Raw genomic sequence first — 13555 nt, 5'->3', positions numbered from 1 at the left:
TAGGAATTTTGTGGATTTTTTGTTTGTTTGGTTTGGGGTTTTTGTGTTTTTGTCAATAGGCTTTGTTCTGGGATTAAATTTATATGCTTTGCCACAGGCATACAGCTTTTTAAAAAATCCACATATAGCAGGTCTCACCTAAAAAAATATATCCTCCATAGGCCGATTTAACTCCTCACTGCCATGGTTTGTAAAAGTTTTCAGTAATATTCGTTGTAAGTGGATTTAAAAAAAAAAAAAAACAAAAAACTCCGAAACTCTAAAAATCTAGAAGGGCCAAATAAAATCTTAAGAATATAAAAATGATAAAGATGTTGAGAACATGTGCTGTTGGCCTGGGTTCACTGACTATAGGGTAATAGCTGGCTTCAGACTTCAAATTCAGCTCCAGAAGATGAACGGATGACTAGGACACACTAGGACAAGGTTGAGAGGATCCCAGTGAATTTTTCAGTCCACTCACTAGAGTGAGCTCAGCTGGCTTCCCTTCACCTGAGACCCTCCACACCACTGCATCCCACAGCCCTGTTGGTCCTGCTCAGAAAAACTGGTCCAGTGCATGTGTGTAAGGGACCAGTCAGGGTAAGGCGAGCTACAAAAAGATTTGGCCCATTTCAATAAATATCTTTCCCTGAACTGACAGAAAAGGATGGCCAAGGGATTTTGAGATATCCACCAGGGAAAAGCTAATTGAGAGCCAATTTAAAACTTTAAAAGAACATTCCTGAAGGTTTATGGTGAGGTAGGGATGAGAGAGGGAAATTGAAAACACTGGAAAGAAAATACTTATTAAAAGCAGCAGCAACAGCATACCTGTATGAAATAATCATGGTTCAAAACAGGGATCAGGGACTACCACTCTGCAGCTGGAAGGGGAAGTCGGGGAAACAAAAGGGAAAAAAGAAGTGGGTGTTTGTAATTGCTATTTTAGAATATGCTTGCTTCTGGGGCACCTGGGTGGTGCACTCAGTTAAGCATCGACTCCGGGTTTCGGTGCAGGTATGATCTCCAGGTTGTGAGATCGAGCCCCCAGTGGGTTCCACGCTCTGCATAGAGTCTGCTTAAGACTCTCTCCCGCTCCCTCCCCTCCACCGCGTTCTCTCTCACACATGCGCACACACACACACTCTCTCTCTCTCAATTAAAAATTAATCTTTAAAAGAAAAAAAAAAAGAATACATCTGCTTCCACTACCAGGTTAAAGGTAGGGTTCATGTGGAAGTCGGGATGTTTGAAAGCAACAGCAACTTTCAACAAGCTTCCTTTGGGCCTCTAAGATAGGCCGGTGTTGAGGTTTTGAGGGAAAAGACAAAAAAGAAAGAAAATTATATCTCTGCCAAGACAGGTTTCCCCCAAATCACTCTGATCTGCCTCAAACACATCAGCCTTCCAGAATGTATGAGGACAATAAAAATCAACCCAGATGCGTAGTTTGATCTGGGCAATATATTTTAATAGAAAGCAAATAAAAATAAATTCCAGAAATTTCCAAATCCTTATTTACAAAATAAATCTAGGAGCATAACATGGGGTCTTTAAAAAAAAATGCACTTAATAATTGGGAGAGGCTGCACAAATGCCATGTACTCTTTCTTAAGGTCTATACAGCAAATCAACAATGCCTCATTTTTTTCCATTATTAGAAAGGGGGGGGAAAAGGCTTTTTAATATTGGCTGGCCCAGCTTGCTCCGAATTTCAATTATGTCAGTAATTCAGATTTCACATAAACCTTCCCCCACCCGCTCCCCACCCAAGCTCACATTTCAGGTGCCTTTTGGTGATGGTGAATGAGGCTGCGTGTCAGCCGAATAGGACAACCTGTGTCCAAGGCAGGTGTTGCTTCTGTTTGGTTTTGCTTTGCTTTTAAGGCTATAATCAAGGGCTGAATTCCCTCTCCAGAGAGACAGCGGTGGAGCGGAGGCCCGGAGTCGCGGCACTCCCAGCCGGGTGCAAGCTCGCTCTGCCTCCGGCGCCCTCACCGCCAGCCTGGTTTCGGCCCCCGGCCTACCTTGCAAATGTTGAGACTGCGATTGTGTGTGGGACTTCTTTTTGGAGGTGCATTTGTCTCTGCTACTGTTCCTGTTCTCTGTGGGTTTGGTGTGAGGCGGGTCATCATTTGTGGTCAGATACTTGAGAAGCTCCGAGCAGGGACGTCTTTGTGGCTTTTGCTGTTGACAAATGCTCTTCGCTTTATTGCTCCATGAATTCTCGGTCTTAAAAACAAGGCATAAAGAAAGCTAAAATTAGTGAACTGAACCTTATCAGAATGGATATAGGTTTTCTGAAGAGATGAGATTTTCAATGAAGTGTTCAGTCTAAGTGTACTAGATCTATGAGCTGTGAATAATTGTTTGCAGAACAAGGAAAGAAAATTACATTTAAAATTCCTAAATGACATTTATGCAGCTTTTTATTTCATTTCTCCTACATTTCAATGTTCCTACTCAGCAACATGTAACTAACAAGACCCTATAGCGCCTTTACTGTGAATAAAAAAAAATAAGCTGGTTTAAACCTTAATTTGCCACTGATTGCTGGAGCCCCGTATTCACAATTCTCTTAAGTACCCCTTAACGCTCCGTTTTCACTCACAGTGAATGGCAAGACAAACATTGTTTAATACAGCCCGCTAACCGAATTATGTCATTGCCAGCATTCCATCCAATTAATGGCAGAGATAGATCTTTTGCGGTGATTCCAGAGCAATCTTTCTCAGGTTAGACAGCTGGCAAAACGGCAATCCTGCATCTTAAAGTCACTCGTAGATAATACCAGCCTATCAGCAAATTTCACCGGAACCCACATTGCCGCATGTATTAATAAAGTGGGCAAGGAGTAACAGACGGCGGAGCTTCCATTCCAATCATCCAAAGACAAAGCACAAATGAACTCTTTCTAGCTTAAAGTAGCTGGAGCGCTGCTTTTGGAAACCCATTTCATATTGTTTCACATTATAAAGGAACTGCAGGATCCCAGCTGAATACATCGAAATAAACCTATTCTTTGTTTTACTGCTTCAAGCAAAATCCTTTGTTACTTTCCCTCCTATATTAAAAAGTTTACGTTGTACCTTAACAACTGCAGGGTTTGTTCTGATCCTGTGATTATGGTTTGCATGGTTCTGGGTACTGAGACCACTGCATTCATTATAACTTAGCTGAGTGTTGGCTGGTGCCAGTAAGAGCTTCTTAAGCTAGAAACGTATCAGAGAAGGGGAAAAGCAAGAAAAGTTATGCATCGTTTAAGCATTAGAATAAGTTACTGGAATTTTAAACTTAAAGTTCATTCATTAGAAAAATTAATCCTCTCACTCGTTACAGTCATACCTGAACACAATAGTGCTAAAGGAAACGTATTTTTTAAAAGTAAAAAATTTGGTGTCACACTCCCAACTGCGAAGGTATTTCCTTTCCCTACCTTGGAGACTGAGTATTGTCTTTTTTTTTTTTTTTTTTTTTTTTTTTAATAAAGTAAGACAAAGGGATCTTCCTAAAAGGATTTCCAAATACCTATTAGGTGAGGAAAGCTGCCCTGCTAAGTGAGGAGCTGGGATTAGGGACAGAATATAGTACATTTCCCCTCAATAACCCAAATGAATCAAGGGGAAAAAAAATTAAAGATTCTGTAATGTCTTGAATGATATTGCACAATCCAGTTTAACTTCACTGATTCAAAGGATGTTTAGGTGTAAAGAGGGGCCATCTCTGAAAAAGATTTGTGAATCGATAGAGTCAGGAGATGCGATTCTGGCTCAGGCAAAGCATTTACTGTGTCTTGGCCTCGGTTTCTTCATTTGGCTTGCTGGCCTTCTAGGCCCTCCAGGCTTAAGCAGGCAGTGTGACGCTGAGTCAACAACCCCTCCCAGTCGAGCCAATTATGTGGATGAAAATCATCTGGTATCAATGTAAAGACATCAAAGTACTAGACAGCAACGGCAAGTGGAGAAATGCTGGGGGGTGAGGGGGCAGGAAACAACTTACGAGATTGTTTCTTCTAAACCACAAATCTCGAAAGGCAGGGAAGTACAAGTAGGGTCTCCATGTGTTTACATGGAGTGCTTTTAACATTTTTCAAAAAACCTAGAGATGGAAAAGAGACCAGCTCTAAACGGCATGCCAAGGAACATTATTAAAGTTTGGAGGATAGCTTTCCATAATTTACATCGTGTGGTCTTACATCAGATTTATGGCAAATGACAAATGGCTACCATAGATGAGAAGGTAAACTGTGTCTTAGAACTAATAAAATTCTGGTCAAGCACTGCATCCAAAAGAAAATTTACTCCTCATTGCCAACAAATTCACTCTTCATTGCCTCCCATAAATTTAGGGAACTTAGGTTGCAAATGTGCTATTATTTTTCAATCTTCATAAGAATTATGGATGCAAAACCTGAAAATATTGCATGTCCCTTGATCTACTTTTTTATTTCTAGAATCGTAGGCATCGGAATAAAACTATAAATGTGTCGATTATTATATAATTTATGATGGTGAGAAATTGGAAAAAGACTAAATGCCCGACCATAAGGAATCTCTTAATGAACTAGGACATCTGCAAACAATAAAATAATATGTAACATGAACAACTAGACATCTATCTCAAATTCACAAACATAAGGATGTATCTCAAAACAAGAGGAGATTTCAATCTCTTTTTAACATTAGAGATTACTTGATTGTACAGGTGAATTTCTGGGTCTATTCCTTTTGGGTTGTCTGCATGTTCTACGTTTCTACCATGAACATAAACGATGCTAAGGAAATAAAAACACACGCACGTACGTAGCAAAAGGCCATGAAAATAAAGTGTAGTGAGTCCACGTGAAAGCTGTTATTACCAACATTTTTAAACACGGAATCACAGAATTTGCAACTCTGAGTGTGCTCGGGAATTGTTTCTCGGCCCCAGTCTAAACTGAAAGTCCAAACCTGATTGTCACTACATCATGCCCAGGCAGCGGGTAGCCAGAGGCCACTCGGATTCCTGTTAAGCAGTAGGAAGGGCTCTTACTAGAGACGGCTCTTCGGCCTCCTGCGGTGGAGGGGTGCCGTCAGGCACGGAGGAAGGACTGGCCTCATTCTCAGTGGTCACATCTCCATCTGTCAGTGCATCGAATGAGGGCAATCCGTCTTCATCCACGGGGAGACTGTCCAGTGTCTCTGTGAGGACGGCTAGCAAGTTCGCCTCGTTCTCTTCATCTATCTTCTACAAAAACAGAAAAACAGGCGACGTGAGAGAGTTGACATTGGGGGATAGGGAGCGCTATCAATCAGCACAGACGGCTCACGTTTATCCCAATGAGTAAACTCTCCGCAAAATTGTGAATGCTCATGCTGGAACCCCAAAGACCACATCTTCTTCAAATTCCACATCCATGTTTGGTCTCAATCACACACCTCACTGGTCCCTCTCAGTGCCAACCTCAGATGTGGAGCTGTCCAAGTTAGCCCTATGACGTTGGGGTGGATCGCGGCTGATTTTGACTGTTGTTCCCAATCAAAGGCCCCATGCCTAGGTCTTGTCTCTCTAACTAAGGGAGAAGGTCTAGAGAATCTCAGAACTTGAGAGAATTTTAACCATCGTCTATTTCATCTTCAGATATAGTGTTTCAATCTCCTGTGCAGCCGAAATGTTTAGATAACCCACTGTTTGAACAGCACCAGAAACTGAAACTACAGCGAGAGGAACTATACACTTTCATGGTTTCAATTATAATCTCATCACTGAACACTCCACAGCCATTTATTTCCCTCCCTGACATCTCTCCCAACTTTAGTCATAAATCTAGAACTGCCCACTGGACATTTCTACCTGATAATAGCTCCTTCTTGCTCCGAAACCCAACCATAGGACCTTTTGCAACAAAACTGCTGTTTCCCTTGACTTCCTGACTTTGGGTAACAGTTCTTCGCACCCAACCTATACAACTACCTTGAGTCCTCTTTATGTGGTCAGTCATTAATTAGAGTCTTACTCTGCAATGTCACTTAAATGCATTTATTTCTTGTGGCCAGGGTACCATTCACGTGCGACATTACTTTGAACGGGGGGCTCCCGCGAATATATTCTCACTTGTTTCCTTCCCCAACTCCCACAGTCACTCCCATCCACACACCCTTGGAAAGTTAATCCTCAGGTATTCATTCCATAAACACATCTGCCTACCTACTACACCAGGGCCATGCTTGGTGTCAGAGATGGAAAGAGGAAGACAAACCTCTGCCCTCCAAAAACCCTTCCAGTGGAAGGGAAGACCCTGTGAATCATTTATTTTAAAAACATTTATTTCAGGACTCTGCATATCTTTCAAGATCTCCCAAATTGGAGCTTATACACCATTGTTTATAGGGAAATGGGTTAGAGTCCATGTACCTGGGCAGCCAGTGCCAATGCTAGGCACACAGTATGCTCATTGATGACTTGGTGAATAATTCATCGATCTGCATTTACTGCCTAGAATATACATTGTGTAGATCACTTTCTCTTCCTTCTGTTAGCACTTCACATTGTTTGTCCAATTTGACCTGCTTCATAAATCTTTTTTTTAAAGTTCCGCATGCTATGACATTAACAATATCGGCTAAATTATCCCACACAGATTCTATTACAAAATGCACCTAAGCTGCTGACATCTAATGAAGCCAGCAGTGCCCACACGTCCTTTCTCTCTAGCACTGAACTCCAGTTAATTGACCTGACAAAATTACAAGAATCACAGAATAAGACAGCTAATCAGAAAATCAAATTGTATTACTAGAGAAATTAGGCAGGCCTTTATCACGTATACATTCTATTTTCACATAAAAATTGTTTTCTCTCATTACTGATGAGTCCCCATCCAGGAGTAAAACTACAGACTTCTTTCTCTTCTGAATTCGAGAGGCCAAAAAGAGCCATTTGTACTCATGGTCGACTTTACTAGCATTTCTTAACGTTTCCATAATGTGTCTCCCTAATGCCCCTGGACTTTGCATTGGGAGTCAAGTGGTTTTGGGCACACAGGATGGAATGACAACTGTCTGAGTTTTAAGACTCCACTGTAGGAGGTAAATCCCAATCAAAGGGGTGAAATATTAACTTCAAAATCGCACCGCTTCTTCCATAAATTGATCAATTCTTTAAAAATCAAATTACTTGATTTAATAATAACAAAACATTATTGATCATAGTACCCAGCTTCAATTCTTCTGGATCTGTCCAGGTCATCTGAATAATAAAGATACTGAAATGTTTTCACTTATTTTCTGCCCAGGATCATAATATAGTGTCCAAAGATTCTAATCTTTCCCCTTTTTATTTGGATTCCACCCACATATGAAAAACCAAATTCAGGTTATTAATCCATCCTAAATAGAAATCATATTTAAATTAAATGCATAGTATTTTAAATAATCTAAAATCATGAGATTTACATTAATATAAATATATCCATATTATCTAATAAAAATCTTTGAAGATCTCTCAGGTACACATGCAGGCACACACTCATGCACAGTTTCAGTAAATTGGACTTTTTTTTCCAGGTATCCCAATTTTCTTCTTTCACTGAAGTTCAAAAATAGCTCAAGAAAAACAGTTAAGAATGTTTACCAATAAATGAGTAATTTTGTTTACCCCGATTTAAATTTTGTATTTGGCTTTCCAGCAACACTACAAGCCTCTATTTGCTTTCAATCACATAATACAATAGCGCCTTAGTTCTATCCCTAGTGTAAACAAACTACAATAATTCCAATCAAGTCAGAATGACAAAGAACACTTAAATTAACTAGTTTTCTCCAATTTCTTTAATAAGCCCGGGTGAATGTACATCAAAAACAATGGCAGAAATATTGGAGCCTGATAATGTCATAATTAATTTACAAGATCTGATTAAGCCACAGCTATTTAAATTCTCTCTACTGGAACCACAATGGGAGGGAGGGTTGTGTGAGGGAAGACTGGCAGTATGTGTATGTGGGTGTGGGTGGGTGTGTGGTCATGTGCGGGGGAGGTGGGGAGGTGTGGGGGGTTGGAGGGCTGTGGAGGTGTGTGTGGGTGTTTCAGTGGGGGGGAAATGGGGGGCTGTGGAGGTGTATGTGGGTGTTTCAGTGTGTGTCAGGGGAGGGCAGCCTGGTATTCAACCAGAAGAGCCCAGTAGGGCTGTAATCCTTACTTACAGCCCATGTTCATCACAAACATGGGTAACTCAGAGAGGTGCTCGGAAATCATTTTATTTTAGTAAAAGTTGTTCTTGAATGTTGGAAGGAAAGAACGCTATTATTTCAAATTCTCTGTGTTTTGTCTAACTGTAGAAGACTGGGGAAAAAGTTAAGATATTTCCTTATGACATTGTTGGTCTGAAGCTCAATAGATATTCCTGTATGTAAAGTTGAGTGGACACTGTTCCTCACTATGGCAATTTCAATTAGTCTAGCATGAATTTCAACAATCAGACACTCCAGAGAAGGCAATGGATGTGACAAAAAGGACTCTGGTAAACAATTAATGTCACTTCCCATTATTGCTTCGGTCCCAATTTACAGAGCAAATAAATCAAAGTCACTGCAGATGAAGCACTATGGCCTACGAACACATGTCTGTTCACAGGTGACGGGGCATTGAAATACATCAGCCAGTAAAACGACTTTGCAAAATAACCTTTCAAAGACTCTGCTCTGATACTGCCTTTTAATTGTTTGAAATTACTGTTTTTACAAAAATATACTTATTACCTCTCTAATACATTAAGAAGAGAAAAGCAGAGAGGTGAAAGAGAGAGAGAGCAGGCCTCCAATTAGGTAGTGGTCTACAGTACACGGCTGAGCTCAGTGCTGTGGGCGGCAGCAGAGAGGTAAGGAAAGGTAGGGACAGGCCAATAGGCATTTCCACAGTCACGTTTCTGTGACTCTCAAGCAGCTTTTACCATGGTGGGTGTCAACCTTGGGCTCTCCTGACGCAATGCAAGTCTGCTGCTCTTCTTCCCCCGGAAATAAAGCTCTGGGTGACCTGTAACACTTGTTCTCTGAGGACGCTCCAGGAGTTAAGAAGCCACATCAACAAATACTCAAGTTGTAAAGAGCTTCCACTAACAGACAATGCATGTATACTAACAACCCAAAATCCAGAAGCGCAATGATTCCGAGGCAGCACCGTGTCATTTACAAACGACAGTTCAGAACACTCGATAAAGCCAGAAGGTTCATTACTGCCCATTGGGACTGCTGGGTCCCTATCTGACCTGCAGGAAGTGTGATATGATCCTGCAGGTGCTCAGAGTCACCTCCAGATTGAAATGTGGGGTCCAGTATATGATATCTGGGCTTTCTTCCCTTGTGAGCACTTGGCAAAAGGATCTTCCAACTGATTATGCGTGATGGGGCAGACAGTGCATTCAGCTCACCCAAGTGCATAGAGAAAGAATAAATCTACTAAATTAAGGAGGAAATGAGGGACTCCGAGATGCTACCCGACACCTGAAGGGAGAACTGCAAAGCGAAACCTGCATGTGGTATCCCAAAGATTTTTAAATGCAGGCTATTATGGAAGGACCATGCCCTGCTTATGATAGTAATTTTTTCCACATCTTGTAGAATTGCAATTACACTCTGCGTCCCCAGATTCTCACACTCGCTTGATCTCTGTTTGATAAAAATAGTTTAATAGCCATTTAATCACAGCTTCATTATCTTAGCTCTCTTAATGCGAATTAGGCCAGGAGAATTCCTGCTTCCTCATTATTCAAATCATCAATAAGAAGGAAACAGTGGGGTCTTCTTATCATTCATTAATCAGTTTCAGTATCTTAGGTACTGTTTACTCAGAGATCAATCTATGTGAGAGGTCACTTAACCTCTCTGAGCCTCTATTTTTTTTTTTTCTGTACAAAATTTCAGGTTATTATCTCCCTATTTCCTAGGACAGAATTTTTCTGCACTCATGGTTAATAGGGAGAAAAAAAAAAAAAAGAATGGATGAAAGCCTGAGAATCCTTCAAGAAGGTGCTCAATAAACACTTCCAGGGTATATGCTCATCGTCTTGATTTCCCATAGTTGAATTTCCTTCTTTGAACACGATCTACCGCCGACTTTTAGCACTGGGCCAGCTTCCTCCCAAATACCCAGCATGCCTTGGGCTTCCTCCTTGCCCCATCCTGCTGATTTGGAAGCAGCTAATGAAGACAAAATTAACTCCTACTTTAAGTGAGGCCTAATTAGGAAGGGAAATCTGCTAGAGTAACATCTGGTAATGCATTCTGAAGCCAAATATAAATGACATTTTTGGATTATCCACTATTTTGGATTATTTCTCCCACTAGACCCCAACCAGGAGTTGAAATAAATAAATGAGAAAGTAACTTTTATGATAGATGCAGGGGTTCAAATAAGAAATACAATTGACTGAAGGAGTCCCTTTCCTGAACTTTTATACATAAAGTTCTGTATCTCTGTTTCACGCACAAAAAGGCAAAAAACTTTTACATGTACACATTTTGGCTCTAATGTATAAAGTCTGATCAAATTTGCAAGAAGCTGAACTAAAAGTTTTAAAAAATAATTTATTTTCTGAAATGAAAGAAAAATAACAATTCAGACTAGACTACTGAAATAGAGTTTGCGGTTTTTAGCTTTGTTCTTTAAAGCATTTTAATCAGGACAGGTACCACCTCACCAATTGTTTATTGTACATGTCTGCTCTGAAGGGTCTAAGCCTTAGCTGGAAAGGTTGATAGTTTGTATACTCATTCTCAGACAACTCTTTTTCTTTCTTTTTTTTTTCCCTCTCTTTTTCCCCTCTTTCTTTCCTCAAATGCTTTACAATCCAATGTGCTTTCTCCTGCTTCGCCTATACCCAGGTATGGACCAACAGCATGTCTGTGCACCTTCTCACAACCCAACAGAAAATGGGTGGAATCTCTACATGGCGTTTCTGAAATTTATTAACTCCTCCTCCTATTCAATAGGAGAAGGCCCTAAAATAACCCACTAACTTTTGGTTTATGGGATGGCTCTGAAAAAGGGATGGACATTTGAAGACAGGAAAAAAAAATGACCTAAGAAATTTCAAGTGTGTATGTGCAGCAGAAAAATAACCAAGACAATAAAGACTTTACATTATATCACACATGTCTTGTGAAAAATACTTCTGTATCTATTCACTTCTTACAAATGCCCTGAGAATTAGCTTATTCCCCTATTTAATTCCCAGGAGAGAGAAGATAAGCACATTATGTGACCTTGGATTTGCTCTGTTGGATGCCAAAATTGCTGGAATTTAGGGTTGTACTGACAGAGAAGGTAGTAGAAAGAACACAAATTTTCATTTCACTGTTTGGGTGACTCTCCATGGACATAGAGGCTACTTAAAAATAACATGTACATAAGTGTGTCTATACATCCCACGCCCCCAACACACAAAAGTTTGCATCTTAAGTATACATATTTAAGACAGAATCTAGGGACCCCTGGGTGGCTCAGTGGGTTAGGCGTCTGCCTTTGGCTGGGGTTGTGATCTCGGGGTCCTGGGATGGAATCCCGCATCAGGTTCCTTGCTCAGTGGGGAGTCTATTTTTCCCTCTCCTTCTGCTGCTCTCTCTGCTCATTCTCTATCACTCTCTCTCTCTCTCTCAAATAAATAAGTAAATGAAATATTTTTAAAATAATAAAAAAATAAAATGGAATCTATGTATATGTGCATTTCAATCTCTTAGATATATTCTCATATATTCCACTGCGATTGACTATACATGTCTATAATCAGACATATATTCTTCCCCCCAGTTATCCACTACTAGCTGAGGAAAATAATGATCAAAATCTGAAGACAATTCCGAAAACAATAAAATAAAACAAGAACCAAGTGGAAATAAATACAAGCAAACTGAAGAACTCCCTCCATAGATATATTTACACCTGTGAGAGTCCATTTAATCTATGTTAATATTTATGCTCCTACTTAAGCAGACATAAAATACGTGTTCATATCTATATTAAGCTCCATTCTAACTTGCTCACTTATATCATACATTCATGAGTTAATAAGCATGCACTGAACATGTGGAATTCATTATTCTGAAGAGGTTACATGAGCCAAAAGTGTAAATATAGACATTCAAGAGAAAGGCTTAAGAAAATCTTGGCTGATGCTTCAAAACGAGCTATTTTGGGGTGGGGGGTAGGCAGCAGGGAGATGTTTCATGTCTTCTTCTCACAACATGAAGAGGAAGCAACCAAGTTGTGCCACGGAACAGGAGGCATAATGGATCTGTAATGATCCAGTCTGGCACTCTGTTCTCAAGTTGGGACTAAGAGAGAAGCTGGGTCTTGTGTAAATGACAACAGACTGAAAGTCAACAAAATTGACCTGAGTTCCATCTGCACCATGAGCTAGTTATGTAACCTCAAGTCAAATGACAACTCTGGCCGTAGCGCACGTGCCCCAATGACTATCTTCTAGGTACCTAACTGGCTCCCGGACTTTCACCCTTGCCACTTGCTCCCCATCCCAATCGTCTATTCTCAACACAGAAGACCAAGCAGTCCTGATAAAACCGAAGTCATACCTTGCCCCTCTTGTGACCAAGCCCTCCATGGCTTCTCATGCCCCTCAAAGTCAAAATCCTCAGAATGACCTATTAGCCTAGGATCACCACATAATTTATCATCTAAGCCAGAACACTTCTGAGAATGTAAATACTCAACCACGTGGGTGTTAATGCAGACTGTCATGGTCTGAGATGTATGGTTGGTTGCCCTATATCAGACCTATATCATCTGCCCCTGTCAGTGCCCCATTTATCTGTCTGAATCCTCTCCAACCACTCTGACCTCATCACTACTCTACAAAAATGCCGAGCATTCTCTGCCCCAAGGCCTTTGCACCTGCTGTTTCCCCTTCCTAGAAGGCTCTTCTGCCACATGGCCACATGGCTTGCCCCTTCATCCCTTCATCTTCTCAGAAGTCACCTTCTCAGTGAGCTCTTCCCAACTCCTCCTAACATTCTATCTGTTATCCGATTTTATTTTTTCCTTTTGGCACTAATTTCTATAACTCAATATATATTTTACTGACTTATCTCATTCATGGTCTATCTAAAATAGAAGCACCGTGGGGCCTATCTGATCACTATTACGGCATCTGGCATAGAGTAGATGTTTATTAAAAATGAGTAAGAATAAGATCTGAAATGTTGAACCAAGCCTAAAAAATATAATGCGACTTTTCATTCTCCAGTTGTTATCTTTGTTGTTTGCTCTGCAAGTCCCACCTTTTCCCACCCCCATCCAATTAATAGTGTTTATCTTAGGCTATAATTTAAAATTATCTTGCATTCATTCTCATAGATCAGCTGATAGGCCAGGCAAACAGCCAATATATTCTTAGCGGGAGAGACAGCAATTTGAACAGAACTACAGAGGGGCTGAGTCTGAAATAAGCCCCCAAAGCGCTGATTCTGTATGAGTCAACATAACGTACATCTTTTGTAAAGGAAGAGGTTGGGATGCGTCCTATACATGCGGGGATTAATTCACCCCAACTCTGGTATTTGAGAGGATACTGCAATGAATCATC

The 13555-nt window shown here is 40.6% G+C and overlaps 1 protein-coding gene across 8 annotated transcripts in view; it reads right to left on the bottom strand.

Moving 5' to 3' along the window:
- The window catches only part of PPARGC1A (PPARG coactivator 1 alpha), a 639471-nt gene that overhangs the window by 37651 nt on the left and 588265 nt on the right, over positions 1-13555 (bottom strand). For all 8 annotated transcript variants that reach the window (XM_038533568.1, XM_038533573.1, XM_038533566.1 and 5 more), the window contains 3 exons: positions 5014-5208; positions 3072-3194; positions 2010-2214 (listed from right to left, as the gene is read on the bottom strand). In XM_038533568.1, the coding sequence (XP_038389496.1) occupies positions 2010-2214; positions 3072-3194; positions 5014-5208 (523 nt within the window). The remainder of the gene's footprint in view (positions 1-2009; positions 2215-3071; positions 3195-5013; positions 5209-13555) is intronic.

The sequence above is a fragment of the Canis lupus genome, chromosome 3 (assembly GCF_011100685.1).
Source record: "Canis lupus familiaris isolate Mischka breed German Shepherd chromosome 3, alternate assembly UU_Cfam_GSD_1.0, whole genome shotgun sequence".
Lineage (NCBI taxonomy): Eukaryota > Metazoa > Chordata > Mammalia > Carnivora > Canidae > Canis > Canis lupus.
Note: the sequence above shows the minus strand (reverse complement) of the source record. Positions and strands in the feature narration are given on the sequence as shown.